This window comes from Patiria miniata, unplaced genomic scaffold (assembly GCF_015706575.1).
Source record: "Patiria miniata isolate m_02_andy unplaced genomic scaffold, ASM1570657v1 HiC_scaffold_3, whole genome shotgun sequence".
Classification (NCBI taxonomy): Eukaryota; Metazoa; Echinodermata; class Asteroidea; order Valvatida; family Asterinidae; genus Patiria; species Patiria miniata.
In genome coordinates, this window is record NW_024037069.1 from 31,180,113 (window position 1) to 31,203,263 (window position 23,151).

At 41.0% G+C, this 23,151-nt stretch overlaps 1 protein-coding gene across 1 annotated transcript in view; it reads right to left on the reverse strand.

The window, feature by feature from the left end:
- Window positions 1–23,151, reverse strand: part of LOC119737808 — a 36,943-nt gene that overhangs the window by 13,103 nt on the left and 689 nt on the right. Inside the window, exons 2-22 of the mRNA XM_038212424.1 lie at window positions 22,403–22,666; window positions 21,560–21,697; window positions 21,096–21,251; window positions 19,136–19,300; window positions 18,264–18,407; window positions 17,238–17,543; window positions 15,373–15,699; window positions 14,780–14,847; window positions 14,242–14,479; window positions 12,723–13,049; window positions 10,842–11,141; window positions 9,377–9,682; window positions 8,732–9,031; window positions 6,847–7,173; window positions 6,256–6,323; window positions 5,736–5,973; window positions 4,623–4,958; window positions 2,613–2,912; window positions 1,616–1,921; window positions 994–1,293; window positions 6–232 (exon numbers count right to left, since the gene is read on the reverse strand). Coding sequence (XP_038068352.1) covers window positions 6–232; window positions 994–1,293; window positions 1,616–1,921; window positions 2,613–2,912; window positions 4,623–4,958; window positions 5,736–5,973; window positions 6,256–6,323; window positions 6,847–7,173; window positions 8,732–9,031; window positions 9,377–9,682; window positions 10,842–11,141; window positions 12,723–13,049; window positions 14,242–14,479; window positions 14,780–14,847; window positions 15,373–15,699; window positions 17,238–17,543; window positions 18,264–18,407; window positions 19,136–19,300; window positions 21,096–21,251; window positions 21,560–21,697; window positions 22,403–22,666 — 5,141 coding nt within the window. The remainder of the gene's footprint in view (window positions 1–5; window positions 233–993; window positions 1,294–1,615; window positions 1,922–2,612; window positions 2,913–4,622; window positions 4,959–5,735; window positions 5,974–6,255; window positions 6,324–6,846; window positions 7,174–8,731; window positions 9,032–9,376; window positions 9,683–10,841; window positions 11,142–12,722; window positions 13,050–14,241; window positions 14,480–14,779; window positions 14,848–15,372; window positions 15,700–17,237; window positions 17,544–18,263; window positions 18,408–19,135; window positions 19,301–21,095; window positions 21,252–21,559; window positions 21,698–22,402; window positions 22,667–23,151) is intronic.

The following is a 23,151-nucleotide window of genomic DNA, read 5'->3' on the forward strand; positions in this document are numbered from 1 at the left end:
TATACCTGTATTGAATAATTGCTGTCAGTTACCAAACCAGTCAGTTCGACTTCAATGGCGGTATCGTTCAGTCCTTCAGTGACTTGCAGCGTCGACTGGTTTCCTTGGGATACGATTCCGTAGACTACGTAGTAGGCTATGATGATGCCGTTATGGTCTGGCCTGGGCCACTGGACAGTGGTGGAAGTGGCATTGCCGCTAGGTGTCGTGACGGAGGTGATTTCAGGTGGTTCTACATAAAATGTACCGATAATTGTCAACTTAAGTAGACTAGACATTATGCATTGCTAGTATCTCTGAGGGTGCATGTTCTTTGTTTTTTATTATTTAATAACATTGTAACAACAAATGCACAGGGTAACTCAAGTCTATCGAATCGATAGGAAATCATTGCTCCCTAACGCCACCTTAAAGCACAGTGTCTATTTCTCTCGGTAGGAATGTTATAAGTGCCCAAAATGAGTCAAATATTCCAATTGGTTATTTGACTAGGACCCTACAGTATACATTAACCATCCTATCCTGAAACCAATAGACTGGTCCATTTTCCCAGCCCCATGACGTTTTGACCATTTACAACCGTGATGAATGTCCGAATAAAATCCTATAGTGGGCGGACCAAATGGATCGTTCTAAGACATAGTGCTTTCGAGGGCACTAGTTTTATTGGTCACTCAGTAAACAAACTTTGAATAGTTTTAGTGCAATGGTAAGAATAATATCATGAGGAGATAGATACCGAACGAAATGTGACATTATAAAGTGTGCTAACACCCACACACATTATTGTTTTTCAGGCCTGAAATACATGCAAGTCTACTTCACATTTTTTTCCTGCTTTTGCAACGCTCCGGAACTGTCCTTAGTAGAGAGTGTGTAGGCCGTACTTCATTTCTACATACTACATGTACTTCACCTTGCAAAATTGTATTCTCAGATTTGCTGAATTCTCAGTAAATTAAAAAAGCAAGAAGGACTTCGTTTTTTACTTACCTGCTTGGTCTGTGCGTACATTTATAGCATCACTATAGGGGCCATCTCCGGCCGCGGTGCGTGCCAGGACTTGGAATGAGTACAGGGTGTATGGTACCAGACCACCAATGTAAGCGTCCATCACAGATGAGCTGGTGTCTGCTGTCACATTCTCCGCGCCTCTTTCTAGATCAATTAGTAGGTATGTGTACCCTACAATGTCACCACGGCGACCAAGGCACGGAGGTGACTGCCAGGCGAACCTCAAACTACGCTTTAGCGTTGCCGTGTTGATGACGTTCTGGGGAGGTTCGGACGGGGCTGGTAACAGAAATAGTGACCCAACGAAAATGAAAACCATGAAAAAGGAAGGACCCAGAAAACATATCTGAAAAGCTTAGCTGAAACCAGCTATAATTGCGCTAAGAACCACTAATAAAGAATGTGACATTTCGGCAGGTGATTTGGTTTTGCGATGCAAAAGAATTCCATGCGTTTTTAGCAATTTCTTTTAAATTGTGAAAGAATATGTTCTGATATTTTCAAAATTAATGTGAAAAAATGTCCTAAAAAGTTTCTAAAACAAAATATATTTTACGGGGTGAAAACAAATCAAAGTAAGAGCGACTTTAAATTTACTCACCTGCTTCGGCAGTATAAACATATTCGACATCTTCAACCCCCTCACCGACTGAGGTCGTTGCCCTGACATACACTTTATACCTAGAGTTGGGGAAGAGGCTGGTAATGTTGTACTCCATATCGGTCGTTCTTCCTGCTACGATGCGATTGCTAGCTGGATATTCGCACCGCAATAACCAATACAAGTCATAGCTGACTGTGTAGTGATCTATGGGGCAGTTGCCAGACGGTAGATTCCACCGAACACGGAGGACAGTGGGATAGCCGTCAACAGCCTCAGCGGATAAATCACTAACCTGAGACTGAACTGCAGTTAAAAGGAAAGGAACTTTAAATACCAAAATTTGAAGACAACTGTTTGTCATTTCTTTACATTCAAATTGAAGTAAAACATAAAAAGTACTTAACGTAGCTTTGGTCAAAACGTGACTGAACCAAGAACTGTTATCAAGTCATCACAAGGCAATCACAATTCACAAGTCATCACAAGTCATCACAAGGCAATCACAAGTCATCTCAAGGCAATCACAAGTCATATCCAGTCTCAAACCAATAATCGACAAGCTAATGACACGACCAATGTATTTCATTTGCATTGCTCATCCCCGGCTACTTGTGAGCTGCAGATGATTGGCTTGTGATTGACTTTTGATTGATTGCAATGGTTCATGATGGACTTGTGAGTGGCCGGTGATTGGCTTTATGATTGACTTGTGATGCACTTGTGATGAACTTGTGATTGAATTGGGATTGCATTATGGCGCGCAATAGTGACATTTGTTCAAGTTATAATGGTACTTTTAGTTATTTCAAGATGTCTCGAAATTATTTCGTTCGAGATATCTCTAAATCGATTTTGAGATATATCGAAATGATTTAGAGATGTTTTAAATCATTTAAAGATATCTCTAAATCATTTTATGATATCTCTTTTCAACATATCTCTAAATCGATTTCTCCAAATCGATTTCAAGATCTTCACTTCAGTCTCAACTTACCCACTGTTTCGGTAGTCACCTCAGTAGCATTGCTGTAAGTTCCGATTCCAACAGTATTGACAACTGCGACCTGAAAACTGTACATTGTGCAGGGGGTCAGCCCAATCACAGTTTTCACTTCATTGTTTGTGGAGTATGTTGACGAATCATCAGTTGCAAGGTTAGTCAACACAGGTCGGTAAGTGTAGCTTGAGTACGGACCGTTCACATCTTCACAGGAAACCTCATCCCATGTGAAACGTATGCTGTTGGAAGTAATATCGGAATCCAGTACGTTCACCGTTGGTACAAAGCTTGGCACTGTCAAAATTGAAAAAGAAGAATGAAATAAATCGATTCCCTGGGACAAAATAAGTATTAAAAACTGTATTAAATCTCAAGTGTCCTAATAAAATCACACATCCTTACACACGTATACTTGTGTGGAAGGCCTTTGTTTCTCTTCTTTTGTTTTGATTGTTCATATTGAAATATCATATAAAAAAAAAAATGTTTTTGATTTCTAACGACCGTCCTTATGTTTTTTTGTTCTACTGTGTTTTCTACTTAAGACCCCATGTACATATACACATTCATTCTTGTTCCGTTGTAACATGAACATCTGACTCCTATGAAAATCGGACCCCTATTTCCCTATTATTGCGTGCGCAGTACTACCAATGAGTCCACATTTCATGGAGTCGGATATTCACGCTACACCGTATTTGTGGGGACTACTCACGTGTTGTCCCATGGTACTATGGGGCCCGAGGACAGCAATAAGTCCTCACAATAGGTCCTAATTTGCCTAACAATAAACAACTTGCTCAAAATGCGGTGATGGCCTCGGCCAGTGTTTGTTTATGGTGTAAAAAAATCGAGGATTTTCTGTTGTTACTCATCATCGATCTTTTACTAACTTTTTTTGCAACAGCTCCCATAGGTTTTGTATACGTTTTCCAATCGAGGTCGTCCTCGATTTGACTCCTGTCCTCAATTACTCGATGATGCTTCACAATGTCACGAGTGTCCTCGATTTACACCATCAACTTGCGCTCATATGCATGTATGTATAACTTGATAATTAGAAGGAATATTTAATTTTACATGTAGGCTTACATACTATAAATTCAAAAGTCTAATGCAATAGTCTGCCTTAAAGCGACCGCCACAATCGTGACATGTGCACTAGTGTTTGACATATTTTTCTACTTCTAGCTACCTTGTGAAATGAATTTATTTAATTGAACTAGTCTATTTTTTTCAGACTAGAAAATCCCTTTTCCACCGAAAGTCTAGTTTCCCTGTACAAAATAACTTAAAATGTTACCTCTGTTCTAAGTGTTATTAATACATTTTAGTCCCTTTGATGAAACTCTGAATCCTTAATAGCCCCTGTACCGCCCTGTACTGATTTAGGTTTTTGTCGATTCATCAAAAATAAAAAATAATCATGATAATAATACAATTTATATAGCGCCTTTTTCTACGGTAACAAAACGCACAGAAAAAGAACGATAAAATACAATGACAAGGATCGAATAAGGGAAAACCAAATGTTAAAACCACTGCCAGGCCCAACCCGCGGCGCTTAGACAAGACAGCCAAGCGATAGCAGCGCAAAGGGAAGCGATCATAGGGAGACCAAGGAGTGAATGGACTCTCCGAGATGAGCACGCGGGCAGGCCAGGTCTGACAAGGAAGTTACATATTGAACAAGTAGGCTCTGTCTTCAGTGCCCCTATATACTTGGCCACGGAGCACAATTTTAAGTTGATGAAGCATGCTGGGGCATGCGATTGAAAATGCTCTGTCTCCTGATTTTCTGGTGGTTCGGGGAATATAGAAGTTAACCTGGGAACATAAGTTGCCCTTCAAGAAGTAACGACAATGTAAGACAGTGAAGTAGAGGTTCTGATTGGTTATGCTGTTGTACTTACATTAAAACTATCAACAAATTTCGTTCATCATGCTCAGAATTGTATTCGTATTGCAGTAAAATGCCCAACTATTTCAACGACATGGACTGACCTGTTGAACTTGTGTCTGCCGACGATGTGATAACAGTGGAATTCCCTGCTGAATTCACAGCGACCACGGACACCCTGTAGCTGGAGTACGGTTTAAGGTTGTTCAATGACACTGCAGTGACAACGCTAAAGACTCTTTGCGATACGGTACCAAGGTCAGTGCCGGATGAGCCGCATGCTTTTATCCTCGTCAGAGAGTGACTGATGATGTAAGCATCGACCGGGCAATTGTTGTCGGCTGATGACGCTGATGACGGTGACGACCAACTGACTTCAAGCTGATGGTGTGAACCAACGGTTGGGGGAAACATTTGCAATGAGGTCACCGGACCAGGAGCTGTGAAACAAATTTAAGACAAAATCAGTAAGAGACAAATGCTAATGAATAATGGACCACTCAAGCATACTGCATGTGCACGTACTGGTTTGGTGTGTACCGCATGGAGTACGACTATGCACAATTTACATTCATATGAATGTGCAGTACTTCAAAGCATCTTGGCGCGAGAGGCGTATACCGGTAGTGACATTTGTATTTGTTTTTTTAACAACTAAGAATGCAAATATTCAACTCGATTGGCATACTGGCACTTTCCTGGCCAAGTTCTACTGTAAGACTACTGAGGAATGTTTCCCAAGCTATGTATGTACTTTGAAATGCATATAGAGCGGATACAATTGAAATGGTGCAATATATTGGCTCCCCGTTTCTTCAACCTTTGAAAGTCTTTCAAATTTACAAGAACTTTTATAAACACAATGAATAGTGAAATGATCGAATTCACTGATTTTTCGTTAGTGTGACTTCACTTCGATTGAAACAACGCCCACTGCACATTTAGTAGCGTTGGAACCATGCATTTGAACCGGAAGTTAACGCAACTTGAGTGTTTATCCAATGGGCGCTAGTCGTCAGTGGCGCGCGCGCGTGTATACGAACCGGATACGCGAGAGAACCAGTAAACGCACACGTGGTGCGTCCCGTCAACTGGGCTCTCAAAAATGGTCAAAAAGCACACTGGTTCACGCACGAGGCACATAAGGCAATCAATACTATATTGTAGGATTTATTAGGCCAAACTTAAGTTCTTTGAATACAACCAAACAATTCTACCTGTGGTTGCAGTGGCTGCACTGACTATGCTACTGTCCGGACTGAAGAACCCATCTCGGTTGCTGAATGTAACGTACACATCATAGCTGGTGCAGGGTACCAGGGAACCGAGAGTGGTGAATGATCCCGTGGCTTCGTACTGTATGGCGTTACTGGGAAATTCACTCTCGGAGCTTTGTTTCTGGTAGACCTGGACATACTGCAAACTGCGACACTGCCACGTGGATTCTGGAGGGAACTAATAAAAAAGGTGAATAAACAGGGCAGTCAATAATACTCAGCAATAATTGAATTGTACCAGGTATCAAATTTTCAACAATGACGTTAATTAAAAGCCAATGACTACATTATCGGATGATGCATATGGCATTAGGGATAAATTTGCCCATACTTTGTTCCGGATAATCAATTAGCTGAACACTACATAAATACATCAACATGTAAGAACTACTCCTTTAAATAACCTCGATCTTGTTGAAGGCATGAATCACAGTACATATACGTAAAGACTTCAACAAACCTGCCATGAAAGACGTAGTTCCGTACCGCTCACAACATCAAGCTGCGCAATCGGGTCTGCCGTTGGAGCTATAGAAATGAAACATGACCGTTGTATAAGACTGAAGGACTTACTTTACATTAAACACATAGCTTGAGTAAACATTCGACCGCACTAGTTTCTAACATCCAGAGACACCCACAGTTGAGAAATCCTGTGAAGGATGAACAGGCCTTGTTTAAACAGATATTGGATGTTGCTGTTGCAAACTATCAAAACTTTGTTTCAACTTTTTACCAAAGCTTTGAGTCTACCTTATTTGAATACGTCTCCTAACAATTGCAGTAAACTCATTGGGTTGTTCAGCTCCAATTCAAACTTGGTACAAAAGGAATCCCAAACATGAATTGTCTCGGCCAGCATTTGTGCTTTGAATTTGCAAGAGTGAACAACTTTGCTGGCCCCTAATGCTTCATAATGCCAACTATCACCTTGCATCCACTGACACATCGCCGGGCTTTCATCGTACGATAAAAATTGCACGTTATTGTGTGATACTGCAAACCTTTCAAAGTTCATTTTTCCAATCTCAATTCTGCACTATTATCTTACTTGCACAGGTCGTTCCGATTGTCACCTTAGGGCTAGGGGGTCCAGCCCCACCATCCCCCTCCCTCACTACCACGACGACAAAGTCATACTCGGTGTCTACCTCCAGTCCCCTGATGATCAATGAGGTGCTAGTGTTGGTGGCCGCTGTTTCTACAAACTCATACGTAGTATCGTCCACGTCGTCGCTTCGGAGCCGGTAATGGACCTCGAAGCGTAGGACGGGCCCGTCCCCACGACCCTGCGTAGAGGTCCACGGACTCCATCTGACAATGATGCTTGCAGAATCAGTGAAACCTATGTACGGGGCTGATGTTAGAAACGGCAGATCTGGCAGAGAAAAAACGCCACAAGTTACTATAAATCCTTGATATTTCATTGCATGTTACACCTTTTCAATCATTATTTGGTTGTCACAATGTATAACCTGCAACCATCAGACGTGTGTGGGTGTGTCTGTACGGGTTTGTTTTTGCATTCAATAGACCATTATCATGTTGCAGCCATTTGATTTTTTCCCCATTCAAATCAGTGTATCAACCAAAGCGAGGCTGGAAGGAAAAATTTAGTCTGGTTCCTTTTTGCACAAAAAAACCCATTAGCATTCAGTACTGCTATTGGATACGGGGAACATGACTTAAATGGTGGCAGCATGATAAAGGTCTATAGAGAACGTTGAGCAATATAGGACAATTGACGATCGCGTACAAAACATACGGGAGGTCTTTCTAAAAAGTTGATACACAAACAAAAGAGGGACAATAGAGGGTCCACGATTGAAGGTGTTGACGAACTTGTGCGTGTACAACCACTGCCTTGTGGGGTACCGGAACAATGGGAGGTACCCCACAAGGAATGCCCACCGACTTGCGGGGTACCGTTTTGGTGACCCACACGTTTTTCATGAAATAGATATATGAATTTTACTCCAAAACTAGGAATTTCCAAGGTGGGTTGATCTGTCGCAAATGCAAGAGTTTTAGAAAAGGGGTATTAAGTCCGAATTTCAGGAAATGAATTCAGGTTAAAATAAGACTATTTTGAAATTAGTGTGTGACGTTGCAAAATGTTAGAACACGAGAACAAAGGAAGTACCCCACTTCTATATGCCTATATAGCGTGTGTGGGTGTGTGTGTGTGGGTAAAAATGGTGTTGAGAAAAATGGAATCTAATAAAAATACACAAGTTTTATTTATGTATTTATTGATTGATTGATTTATTTATTTCGTTTTATTTTACCAGGGTAGCCCCATCAGTGAACTGTTCTCCCTGGGGCCCTGGATTACATAAAAACAGGATAACATGATATAATAACGGCAAAATTACCCCCCCCCCCACACCTCCAAAACACACACCAAATATTCCAATTGGTTATTTAACTAGGACCCTACAGTTATATACATTCACCATCCTATCCTGAAACCAATAGACTGGTCCATTTCCCAGCCCCATGACGTTTTGACCATTTACAACCGTGATGAATGTCCGAATAAAATCCTATAGTGGGCGGACCAAACGGATCGTTCTAAGACATAATGCTTTCGAGGGCACTAGTTTTATTGGTCACTCGGTAAACAAACTTTGAATAGTTTTAGTGCAATGGTAAGAATAATATCATGAGGAGATAGATGCCGAATGGAAAGTGACATTATATAGTGTGTGCTAACACACCTATTATTGTTTTTCAGGCCTGAAATACATACAAGTCTACTTCGTATTTTTTCCTGTTTTTGCAACGCTCTGGAACTGTCCTTAGTAGAAAGTGTGTAGGTCGTACTTCATTTCTACATACTACATGTAGTTTACCGTGCAAACTTGTATTCTTAGATTTGCTGAATTCTCAGTAAATTAAAAAGTTAAGCAAGAAGGACTTTGTTTTTTACTTACCTGCTTGGTCTGTGCGTAGATTTATAGCATCACTATAGGGACCATCTCCGGCCGCGGTGCGTGCCAGGACTTGGAATGAGTACAGGGTGTATGGTACCAGACCATCAATGTAAGCGTCCGTCACAGATGAGCTGGTGTCTTCTGTCACATTCTCCCCGCCTCTTTCTAGATCAATTAGTAGGTACGTGTAGCCGACAATCACACCACGACGACCAGGGCATGACGGTGACTGCCAGGCGAACCTCAGACTACGCTTTAGCGTTGTCGTGTTGATGACGTTCTGGGGAGGTTCGGATGGGGCTGGTAACAGAAAAAATGACCCAAACAAAAATGAAAACCATAAAAAAAGGAAGGACCCAGAAAACATAACTGAAAAGTTTTAGAAGCTTAGATGAGACCATGCAGCTATAATTGCGTTAAAAGAACCAATAATAAGGAATGTGACATTTCGGCAGGTTTTTTTGATTTGGTTTTCCGAAGCAAAAGAATTCCATGCGTTTTTAGCAATTTCCTTTCAATTGTGAAAGAATATGTTCTGATATTTTCAAAATTAATGTGAAAAAATGTTCCTAAAAGCTTTTAAAATAAAATATGTTTTACGGGGTGAAAACAAATCAAAGTAAGAGCGACTTTAAATTTACTCACCTGCTTCGGCAGTATAAACATATGCAACATCTTCAACCCCCTCACCGACTGAGGTCGTTGCCCTGACATACACTTTATACCTAGAGTTTGGGAAGAGGCTGGTAATGTTGTACTCCATATCGGTCGTTCTTCCTGCTACGATGCGATTGCTAGCTGGATATTCGCACCGCAATAACCAATACAAGTCATAGCTGACTGTGTAGTGATCTATGGGGCAGTTGCCAAACGGTAGATTCCACCGAACACGGAGGACAGTGGGATAGCCGTCAACAGCCTCAGCGGATAAATCACTAACCTGAGATTGAACTGTAGTGAAAAGGAAAGAAACTTTAAATACCAGAATTTGAAGACAACTGCTTGTCATTCTAAACATTTAAATTGAAACAAAACAAAAAGGTACTTAAACGGAATATACATCATTTGCTTTTGCTGGAATTTTCAGAAATGGATGGAATTGGGGGGTTGGAAATATATAGCAAATATAGTTACACTGATTTTTTTTTGAGGTTTTGGGTTCGAAAATGCTATAAAAACCAAGAAAAACAATCATTTTCCCGTAGTCTGGTTCCCTGACTCCATATAAGAAGAAACAGAGCAGTTTACATACATTGGGGAATTGTAAGGTCAGGGAACCAGTCTAGCTGGCTTGTACCCGTTCATAGGTGTGTAATCAATTGCAAACAAGTGCGATGGTCAATTGGGCCAGTATTTGAAAAAAAGTTTTTCCAACGCTGGTCGGCCGACCAGCGTTGGAAATTGATACAAAAATACCACTTTTCTTGAAATGACAGTATACCAGGTGCCATGATTTTACAGGATGCTTTACACTGTCATTCACTAACAGTCCAGCAAGGTATTTCAAAATGATTTGGTAGTTTTATTTTTTGATGTTTGAACCAAGTGACTGAACCAAGAACTGTTATCAAGTCATTACAAGGCAATCACAATCCACAAGTCATCACAAGTCATCACAAGGCATTCACAAGTCATCACAAGGCAATCACAAGTCATATCCGGTCTCAAACCAATAATTGACAAGCTAATGACACGGCCAATGTATTCCATTTGCATTGCTCATCCCCGGCTACTTGTGAGCTGCAGATGATTGGCCTGTGATTGACTTCTGATTGATTGCAATGGTTTCTGATGGACTTGTGATTGGCCGGTTATTGGCTTCATGATTGACTTGTGATGCACTTGTGATACACTTGCGATTGAATTGGGATTGCATTATGGCGCGCAATTTATTCAAGTTACTATGGTACTTTTAGTTATATCAAGATGTCTCGAAATGATTTCGTTCGAGATATCTCTAAATCGATTTTGAGATATATCGAAATGATTTAGAGATGTTTTAAATCATTTAAAGATATCTCTAAATCATTTTATGATATCTCTTTTCAACATATCTCTAAATCGATTTCTCCAAATCGATTTCAAGATCTTCACTTCAGTCTCAACTTACCCACTGTCTTGGTAGTCACCTCAGTAGCATTGCTGTAAGTTCCGATTCCAACAGTATTGACAACTGCGACCTGAAAACTGTACATTGTGCAGGGGGTCAGCCCAATCACCGTTTTTACTTCATTGTTTGTGGAGTATGTTGACGAATCATCAGTTGCAAGGTTTGTCAACACAGGGTGGTAAGTGTAGCTTGAGTACGGACCGTTCACATCTTCACAGGAAACCTCATCCCATGTGAAACGTATGCTGTTGGAAGTAATATCGGAATCCAGTACGTTCACCGTTGGTACAAAGCTTGGCACTGTCAAAATTGAAAAAGAAGAATCAAATAGATTTCCTGGGACAAAATAAGGATTAAAAATTGTATTAAATCTCAAATGTCCTAATAAAGTCACACATCCTTACAAACCTATACTTGTGGGGAAGACGTCTGCTTCTCTTCTTTTGTTTTCTTTTGTTCCTATTGAAATATCATAAAAATATGAGGTAAATTGATTTCTAACGACCGTCCTTATGGTTTTTGGTTTTACTGTGTTTTCTACTTAAGACCCATGTACATGTATACACATTCATTCTTGTTCCGTAATTGTGGGGACTACACACGTGTTGTCCCATGGTACTATGGGGACCGGAGACGCTATGGGGACAGCAATAAGTTCCCCCAACTCGGTCCTAATTTGCCTAACAATAAACAACTTCCTCATCATGCGGTGATGACCCTCCAGGGTTTGTTTATGGTGTAACAAAATCGAGGATTTTCTGTTGTTACTCATCACCGATCTTTCGTTTATACTAACTTTTTTTGGCAACAGCTCCCATTGGTTTTGTACACGTTTTCTGATAGACGTCGTCCTCGATTTGACTCCTGTCCTCGATTACTCGATGATGATTCAAATGTGTGTCCTCGACTTACACCATAAACTTGTGCTCATGCATGTATGTATAACTTGATAATTAGAAGGAATATTGAATTTTACATGTAGGCTTACATACTATAAATTCAAAAGTCTAATGCAATAGTTTGTCTTTAAAGCGATCGCCACAATCTTGACATGTGCACTAGTGTTTGACATATTTTTCTACTTCTAGCTACCTTGTGAAATGAATTTATTTAATTGAACTAGTCTATTTTTTCAGGCTAGAAAATCCATTTTCCTCCGAACGTCTAGTTTCTCTGTACAAATAACTTAAAATATTATCGCTGTTGTAAGTTTAATTAATACAATTTTAGTCCCTTTAAAAAAAACCTCTGAATCCTTAGCCCCTGTACCGCCCTGCACTGGTTTTGGTTTTTTGTGCATTCATCAATAATAAATATCATTAATCATAGTAATAACACAATTTGTATAGCTCAGAAATAGACCAATAAAATACAACAATGACAAAGATAGAATAAGGGAAAATCAAATGTTAAAACCACTGCCAGGCCCAGCCCGCGGCGCTCAGACAAGACAGCCCAGCGATAAAAGCGCAAAGGGAAGCGATCACAGGAAAACCAAGGAGTGAATGGACTCTCTGAGACGAGCATGCGCGCAGGACAGGTCTGACAAGGAAGTTACATATTGAACAAGTAGGCTATGTCTTCAGTGCCCCTTTAAACTTGGCCACGGAGCACAATTTTAAGTTGATGGAGCCTGCTAGGGCATGCGATTGAAAATGCTCTGTCTCCTGATTTTCTGGTGTTTCGGGGAATATAGAAGTTAACCTGGGAACATAAGTTGCCCTTCAAGAAGTAACGATAATGTAAGACAATGAGGTAGAGGTTCTGATGGGTTATTCTGTTGTACTTACATTAAGACTATCAACAAATTTCGTTCATCATGCTCAGAATTGTATTCGTATTGCAGGAAAATGCCCAACTTTTTCAACGACATGGACTGACCTGTTGAACTTGTGTCTGCCGACGATGTGATAACAGTGGAATTCCCTGCTGAATTCACAGCGACCACGGACACCCTGTAGCTGGAGTACGGTTTAAGGTTGTTCAATGACACTGCAGTGACAACACTAAAGACTCTTTGCGATACGGTACCAGGGTCAGTGCCGGATGAGCCGCATGCCTTTATCCTCGTCAGAGAGTGACCTATGATGTAAGCATCGACCTGGCAATTGTTGTCGGCTGCTGACGGTGACGACCAACTGACTCCAAGCTGATGGTGTGAACCAACGGTTGGGGGAAACATTTGCAATGAGGTCACCGGACCAGGAGCTGTGAAACAAATTGAACAAAAAATCAGTAAGAGACAAATGCTTAAGTCAAATGGACCACTCAAGCGTAGGTTAAGCCAACAAAAAATAAGTCGGTCTCTGGTCAGCGCGCGCGTCGATTTTAATCATGCGCGTCAATTTTTTTTTTCCAAAACGTTCCGCGGTAGCTCCAACAGCGCCCTCTACTGCTGCCCCTCCTCAATTTTTTTTTTACCAAAGAGCACCAAGGAATGGGAAATTGCACCAAGGCAAATGATCGAGAGCACCAAGGCAAATTATGGAGGACACCAGTGTACATGAGGACACGAAAAAAAAAGCAAAATAGTACCCCACCTTGTCTGTACAATCCAAGCTTGAAGAAAAAAAAAAGCCCCCCCCAAAAAAAGCCGCGTCCCCGTGTCAATTCCGGAACTTTGGTCTGACCCGAGACCGAATATTTTTTTTTTGGCCTTACTGCGCGTTCATACTGGCTTTGTGCGTACCGCATGGAGTACAATTATTCGCATTATTTACATTCATACGAATGAGCACAAGTTCCTAGCATCTTGGCGTGAGAGGCATATACTGGTAGTGACATTTGTATTTGTTTTTTTAACAACTAAGAATGCAAAGATTCAACTCGATTGGCACACTGGCACTTTCCTGGCCAGGTTCTACTGTAAGAGTACTGAGGAATGTTTCCCAAGCTAGTGTATGTACTTTGAAATGCATAGACGGATACAATTGAAATGGTGCAATATTATATTGGCTCCCCGTTTCTTCAACGTTTAAATAGTCTTTCAAATTTACAAGAACTGTTAAACACAAGGAATAAAACAATGATCAAATTTAATGGTTTTTTTCGTTAGTTTGACGTCACTTCGATTTAAACAACGCCCACTGCACATTTAGTAGCGTTGGAACCACTGATTTCTCAGATCAGTGGTTGGAGCCATGCATTTGAACCGGAAGTTAACGCAACTTGAGTGTTTATCCAATGGGCGCTAGTCGTCAGTGGCGCGCGCGCGTGTATACGAACCGGATACGCGAGAGAACCAGTAAACGCACACGTGGTGTGTCCCGTCAACCGGGCTCTCAAAAATGGTCAAAAAAGCACACTGGTTCACGCACGAGGCACATAAGGCAATCAATACTATATTGTAGGATTTATTAGGCCAAACTTAAGTTCCTTGAATACCACCAATCCATTCTACCTGTGGTTGCAGTGGCTGCACTGACTACGCTACTGTCCGGACTGAAGAACCCATCTCGGTTGCTGAACGTAACGTACACATCATAGCTGTTGCAGGGTACCAGGGAACCGAGAGTGGTAAACGTTCCCGTGGATTCGTACTCTATGGCGTTACTGGGAAATTCACTATCGGAGCTTTGTTTCTGGTAGACCTGGACATACTGCAAACTGCGACACTGCCACGTGGATTCAGGCGGGAACTAATATAAACAAGTCGAGGTGAATAAACAGGGCATTCGATAATTTTTCTGCAATAGTTGCATTGTAATTGTTATCGAATTTTCCAACAAATACACCCCGATGTCAACATTACGGGGCGATACTGTCAACCACTTTATTGCACATTGGGGACAAATTTGCCCATTACTTGTTCCAGATAATTAATGAGCTTAATCCTCAAGACAGTACATCAAAACATCAACAAGTAAGAACTACTTCTTTAAATAACCCCGATCTTGTCGAGGGCATGAATCACGGTACAATACATCTTCTATACAAACCTGCCATGAAAGACGTAGTTCAGTGCCGCTAAGAACATCAAGCTGCGCAATCGGGTCTGCCGTTGGAGCTATAGAAATGAAACATGACCATTGTATAAGACGGAAGGATTAGCTTTACATTAAACACATAGATGGGGGGGGGGACATTCGACCGCACTAGTTTCTAACATCCACCGACACCCACAGCTGGGAAATCCTGTGAAGGATGAACAGGCCTTGTTTCAACAGATATTGGATGTTGCTACTGCAAACTATCCAAATTTTGTTTCAACTTCTTACAAAAGCTTGAACTCAACCTTATTTGAATACATCTCCTAACAATCGCAGTAAACTCGTTGGGCTGTTCAGCTCCAATTCAAACTTGGCACAAAAGGAATCCCAAACATGAATTGTCTCGGCCAGCATTTGTGCTTTGAATTTGCAACAGTGAACAACTTTGCTGGCCCCTAATGCTTCATAATGCCAACTATCACCTTGCATCTACTGACACATCGCCGGGCTTTCATCGTACGATAAAAATTGCACGTTATTGTGTGATACTGCAAACCTTTCAAAGTTCATTTTCCAATCTCAATCCTGCACTATTATCTTACTTGCACAGGTCGTTCCGATTGTCACCTTAGGGCTAGGGGGTCCAGCCCCACCACCCCCCTCCCTCACTACCACGACGACAAAGTCATACTCGGTGTCTACCTCCAGTCCCCTGATGATCAATGAGGTGCTAGTGTTGGTGGCCGCTGTTTCTACAAACGCATACGTAGTATCGTCCACGTCGTCGCTTCGGAGCCGGTAATGGACCTCGATGCGTAGGACGGGCCCGTCCCCACGACCCTGCGTAGAGGTCCACGGACTCCATCTGACAATGATGCTTGCAGAATCAGTGAAACCTATGTACGGGGCTGATGCAAGAAACGGCAGATCTGGCAGAGAAAAAAAACGCCACAAGTTACTATTAATCCTTGATATTTCATTGCATTTTACACCTTTTCAATCATTATTTGGTTGTCACAATGTAACCTGCAACTATCAGACGTGTGTGGGTGTGTCTGTACGGGTTTCTTTTTGCATTCAATAGACCATTATCATGTTGCAGCCATTTGATTTTTTTCCCATTCAAATCAATGTATCAACCAAAGCGAGGCTGGAAGGAAAAATAGTCTGGTTCCCTTTTGCACAAAAAACATTAGCATTCAGTACTGCTATTGGATACAGGGAACATGACTGAAATGGTGGCAGCACGATAAAGGTCTATAGAGGACATTGAGCAATAGAAGACAATTGACGATCGCGTACAAAACATATGGGAGGTCTTCCTAAAAAGTTGATACACAAACAAAAGAGGGACAATAGAGGGTCCACGATTGAAGGTGTTTACGAATGTTCCTGTATTGTATTACGCTCCAGGACAGACAACAAAAGGAGCACAAAGGGGCCATTCATCCTCGAACGACGGTGCATATTGTCCTCGAACGCCGGTTTGTGCACTAAGTCTATGGGAAAGGTTTAGATCAGGGAACAAAGGAAAACACAAAGCCAATCCTCGGAAGCATAGCAAAAAACGACTGTTTGGGTGCGTGCGTGGGTGAGCTTGTCTTACATACGCAGTGTGGACTTCCGAACAAAAGACGTCCACATAATGTAGGTAGCAGCGACGAAGTGTGGACTTGCCCACGTCCACACAGTGTTTCCCCATTTCTGGAAAACAGGTTTAGAGGCATTTTTGGGTTAGGTTTATCCGTAGAAGAATGAAGAGAAACACTAAAGGGAATCATTGAAAAAAAATTGGGTTGTAAGAGTTTTCACAGTTTGAGAAAAATGAGTTTTTCCACTGGTGTTCCTTAACTACACGAAAAGAAACGAAAGTCCACACTAGGTATGTGAAACAAGTCTGTGTGTGTGTGCGTGTGTGTGTGTGTCTTTTGGAGGGGGGGGGGTAATTTTGCAGTTATTATATCATGTTATCATGTTTTTATGTAATCCAGGGCCCCCAGGGAGATCATTTTACTGATGGGGCTACCCTGGTAAAATAAAACGAAATACATAAACAAATTAATAAAACATTAGTATTTTTATTGGATGCCATTTTTTCAACCCCATTTTCACCAACACATACACACACACGCATGTTGAACTTCGCAAACAATTTTAAATTCCGAATTAAGCAAAGTTGTTAAGATGGAATTATATGTGGTAACACACTGAGTATACAGTGTAAATACGTCGGTGAAGGGCAACAATTGAATGTTCAAGTATCATGCAGTGGAAAGTAGCGAAGGGCGAAACGACGGTTGGCCATAAACCTGACATTTACCAACCATTCTTGAACACATTCTGCACTGTGTTAGAGTATGTATCTTCAAGGAGATTGACATTTCGAGGTCTTTTTGTCTTAGCAGTTTTGTGTCTGTTCTAACCCTCTGACAAAGTGCCCCTAAAACATTTCTACATGCTATCTCACCATATACATCCAGCGTTAGGTATGTAGCGAGAGAGGTGCTGTCGAGTTGGCGAAGGTTGCAAGTCAATCGTGCTCCCGAGGCTGCATCGTCTCCAGTCAAGACGTACTCGTTGATTCTCCTGTAGTCATTGAAACCAGTGGAGTTGATGGAACTAAAGGGATCGATCTGCTGATTACTGGCATCCAGTAGAATGATGTCATCTTCTGTGGGTAGGGGGTTCCCCACTGTCTCACAATAAACAGTTACTGGCTGGCCGGCGTTGGGTTTACCGGTCTGTCCAAAATCGACAATGGTTCTGGTTACATCTAAAAAAAAAAAAAAGGTAAAGTAGAATTTAGAATAGGTAAGTGGCTTTCCAACATAGCGAACAATTTCCGATATTTGTTTTGCTAAGTTTGAACACTAAATAATGCAAGTTTGGTATTTTCATGCCAATTGGAATTTCTGGCAACGTGTTTACAAAACCAGTTGCAGCATACGGATATTCACTTCAGGTTTTGGGTTTTTAGAATTATTGTGGGGGGGGGGGACTTTTGTTAAAGCTAGGTTCATGAGATCATTTCTAAGACCTGAAAACCTGACAACTGAGTTTATTAAGACACTTGTCATATATTTCTTAGTTTGGCATGGCAGCTAATTCGGGCGAATCACAATGCAGTGCACCGCCATGAGTTTGCCATTGAGAGTTTATTTGTCCCAGTGCATTGTGGGAGATGCTCGACAAATTCACAGCGCGGGACATTTGAAGTTGTTAGTTTTTCCAGTCAACTATAGTTTCGTAAGCATATGATTCGAGTATCTGTTTGCCCTTTTATTGTCTTTTTATTAATATGGTGTTTTTTTTGTAAGGTGGTAGAACACTTTACCCCAATCGATAACAAAATGGCTCAAGTTGTCTGCTGACACTCATTCAAATGGGCCATGTTTTGTCGACCGTAAACTTGAAATATGGACTCTCCACGGAAAACTTTTGGTGGCGCACTGCATTGTGAATCGCTCGAATTTTCAAAGGCAACATTTCTAACCTTGGTCACAAGCCGCTCCCCTGTAGCCGTCTGCACAGCCGTCGATGCAGTCTCCTGACTCCTCATTGCATGCTTGGTTGTCACGGCAATTGCAGCTTTGTGTACAAATCTCGCCATAGTAACCGAGCGGGCACGGCGTCTGAACTATTATCATGAAGAGAAACAGACGATTAAAATTCCTGGAAAAAAACCTAGGGGGTTAAAATGTAAAAAGGACAAATATCTAAGATATCTTAGCCCGACTTGATTTATAATTCATCGGATGTAGGTAGGTAAATATTTGCGTCGTTGTCATTAGTTTTCGTTCTCTCGCAATTACACGATTGAAAAAAAAACATGATCAAACAAGGAGACCTACTATGTACGACAATCTAGCTGTGAACGGTTGTAAGTAAAATTCGTTTTTACCGATCTCCAACTGATTTCTCATTGTTTTTTTTCTTTGTGGAACGCCAAGACTAAAGTCCAATATGAATGTTTCTTTTGATGCTTACGGTTAGAAATCATTTTGTCCAAAATTATAGCAAGAGAAAGGGCAACCCCGTATAAAATGCCCATATAAGGGTCGCCCAGGGGTCCGGAAGCTCAAAGGCAAAATTGCATCCTTTCATGCTCCATTGCCGACATTCGCGCGAAATTCTAAACAGGGCACTCGTTAAAAAAGGCTGCTGCGGAAAAATGCACTTTCGTAAAAAAAAAAAAAGGCACGATTAAACACCCCATTACCCCCGCTAGCTAAATCAATGAAGTTGTTCGTAAGACTCATTTTCTGGGATCGAGTTAAAAAAGTATCTAACAACAACAGTATCCTATTTGCCCTTTGCCTTGGTTTTATAAGTATTGCGCCCCCTATAGTCTGCAATATGTCATACCTTGACAATTCCTTCCCTTCCAGCCTGAAGCGCAGCGTTGAGGGCAGTATTCGTCGGTGCATGATGGATCGTTGCATTCGCCAGTGTCCGTTAAGCACCTGATGCCTTCAGCGCAGTGGCAGGTTTGAGTGCAGTATGGTCCAAAGGTGTTGGGTTCATCGCACTCTTCAATAAATCATTCAAATACAAACTGGTATGGTTAGAAAAGACGCCAGCGACAAAATATTTGAACCGTGTTTTGAATTCTTGTCCGTTGTCTCATGAACAAGGCAGGTGTAGCGTGGATATCCGACTCCATGAAATGTGGACTCATTGGTAGTGCTGCGCACGCGTGAGTACGATACTATGCTATTTTTAGGATCGTTTCGGGAGAGTGACCTGTCACGTGCGAGGGATCAACCAATAATAGGGAAATAGGGGTCCGATTTTCATAGGAGTCGGATTTTCATGTGACACCGGTATACCTGACGTAACTTATTTTTATTCTTAGTTAATAATTTAATTTCAATGCAATTTACCTTTGTTGTCGACCTGCCTGAAGTTTGCTTATGACATTCTAATGAGCTTAATGGTTGTGTAGTAATTTGGATCGTATAGTACAAGTATTTATCTCGTTGTGTCCACCCTGCATGGGTTTTGGTTTTTCAAAACCGTGTCCTGGGTTTTGTGTACAGTCTTTTATTCTTAATGAAATAAATAATGATTTATATATATCACCAAGGGCTACGGCTGCCATTATACACCTATTTACGAGAAGTGGCTTCATCCCCTTCCATAGATTTATGTTCTATTGCAAGCCGTAGTTCTAAAACAATGTTTAACCAAGGTTAAGATTATATGGTGATAACTTGGATAAAGGCCAAATATAAACTTGTCTAATTTTGTTTTAAAAAAATCACTCTGGTAAGGGTATATAAAAGACGCCAGTGATAAAATATTTTTAATCCAGCTGCTGTCCATTTCATTGAACAAAAGCGTTGTAATTTCAGCCTTTAGCCCCTACAATTCATGAAAAGCTGAATTTTTAATATTTAAAGAAAACTATACAGGGTGAGTCAACAAGAAAGTTACCCAATTTTAAAAGTATTTGTCAAAATATTTCGCTTGCTCCATTTCATACACACAAAACCCCATTGGTATAAAGTATTTTAACTGTGAACATTTCACGTAGTTTCTATACCCAAGTTATGTACGTTTTGATAAAAAGATCACAAAACTCGGCTGTCCACCACTGATCATTTACCGTTCTACAAACCGATGAATGCCTATTATTAAACTGGACGTGTGATCTACAAAACTCACCCAGCTCAATAGCTTTGAATAGCATTCCATGGACAGCTATAAAAATTGGTTCATTTAGTAAAACGTTCATAACTCCTGATAGCATTGATCAATTTCAGTAATTAGTTTTTTTTATAGGAGTGGAAGAAGATGTTCTTTTCAGATATCCTCCATTGGTGTGTTTTTTATTTGATTGCTTTTTAAGATAAACAAAATCATAAGTTTGGGTAACTTTCTGATTGACTCACCCGGTGGAACAAAATGAATGAACCCAGTTTATTCGAAAACAAATTGTGTAAAAGATCAAGATATGTTTTCGTTGCGTCACCACTTAAGCAATATTCGCATCTGGACTTAGCATCTTTCGCTGGGCGAATTCTTTCAATAAAATGGATGATGGTTCTGTTGGTAGAGTGTAAATGCATGCTTAGCACTGCGGTGAAACTGGTGCATGTTGCCTCTTTTCAAGGAACTGCTTATTAAGCATGCCAAAGCACAGACATTTGCTCACTACAGAAAAATCTAATGAGCAAAACAGGGCCCCAGCCGAAATGTCATGCCGTGTTTTCTCTTTGGACTGATTATCTAATCAGTAAACATTGGTGGTAATCAATATTTATGGCTAAGCAGATCTATGAAATCAGTTACTAGTCTGAATGTGATGAGCATTTAAGCTTACCCTGGTCACAGCCAATTCCCTTGTAGCCGGCCGCACAGGAGCAACCGAACGGATCTTGAAGGCAAAACAGACGTCCTCTGCATGACGCACCGTGACGATCCTCAGCCCCTGCACATGGTAGTGTGCCATTCATTCCCCATCCATTTCTTCCATTCGCTGGGAACATTGAAACAACAATCGATGGATCAAACAAAGTCAGATACCTAATTTTACCATTTCATTGTTGCATATTCCAATGTTGCGTTAACCCTTCCTGGATCTGCCAAAATCCAACACTGTGCAGTAATAAACAACTAGGCAAAAGATTTTGCAATGAAATACAAATCTTCAGAGTAATTTGGTTTGGCGCGGTTCTGACATCCCAGTCTGAAACAGGTGTTAAAACACTGGAACAATGGAAGTAAAAAAAATATTTTGAAAGTAACCAAAAGGCTTAAAGGTAGTGGAGTTCTCTCAAAATTTACCGATTTGACAGATGGAGCCACTGAAACCCGGAGCACAGATGCATTGCCCGGTAACGTCATGACACATACCGCCGTTATAACACACTGGGCAGGCGTTCTGACAGCCAGTCGAAGTTCCCCACATGTTACTAGGGCAACCTGATGGTATATAAAGGATATTGTTTGGTATACACGAGCAAATTTGAATTTCTGAAGCTGAGATGTGATAAGCATATGTTACCATAGGTGATCCTTGTTGCATTCTGTTTTCCTGAGACGTAGCCGAGAGAAATTGAACGTTCCTTGGGTAACCGAGGGCGATCTATGGAGCTTTCCATAGGGTATTTAGCAGGCGAGTGTTTACGTGCTTAAGTTTATTCAAGACACCCACTTCATGGTCATTGCAAAATAAGAGACAACGTAAAGACAGACAATTTAATACCAACCTCATTCATTTTCAAATGAAACTTATTGCTGCCTTTAGCAATTCAATCGTCAAAGTAAGTGGCCATTCAAATTTTTTGATTAGCATTCTTTCGACGAATAAGTTCATTCAACTGCAAATGGGCGTATTGTTAATTCAATTTCGTTGGAGCCAGTAGCAAGAGGTTGACCAAGTTCATTGATAAAGGGAAATATATATTGTTTTAATGTGCGTATCCAATGTCATTTCGGTCATCGGAGACCCAATAATGTTTTAGAGGTTTTTTTTTTCAAAGAGTATCTCTAGGTCATTGGATATGCCAATGTCATGGGCATAAACACATCCCTATCAAAGCATTTGAATATAAAGATGGTGGCCACAGTGTTAGAGAATTTGGCCGGAAAAAACTATTATGAAGAAAATGATGAATACATATTTGCCTCTGACTATTACTCTGAAGATAGCATGGCGCCCCTGGCCTCTCTGTTGTGGTACATGGCATTCGTACACACCCGCATCAGCTGCAGTGACAGAACTTATAGTTGGAGACTGGATACCAGACCAATCATTTAGCCAGCTGTTAAATTCAGCCGATGTCTTCCTCCATTGCCAGTCTGGGAGCGGAGACAAGGTGGTGGTGACTTGAAGGGTGAGCGCTTCTCCTAGGCTTACCGTGATAGTCTGGCGCTTTGGCATAATATCGGCTGCAAAATGAAATGTACTTATACATATTGAATGTATTCACAATTTACCGCGAACAGCTTTCACAACAGTGAATGTATCTTTTAGACTACTATACCATGAAAGTAGTTGCAGTTTTGAAAAGACGGATTGTTAGTAAGTTATTGGTGGATGGCCCTTGTCATTCCCTTGCCCTTACATGTTTTTCAGTGTGATTCATTATGATTACACTTGCACTAAAATGAGGTATATACTCCCATATTTCATTTTATACCAACCATCCTATCCAAGAGGCTGGAGAGAGCAAATCTCTTCTCTCTATTTGGATCAACTTTTGTGAAAAGAGGGTCAACACTTCGCATAGGTGCAAGAAACATACACATAAAATGTATAGGTACAATTGAAGTTAACTACGCAGTGTATACCTATAGCATGATATGGGAAAGAGGGGTAAATCCCCCCCCCCCATCTCCTACCACACACCCTACACTATTATTACCTAACACAT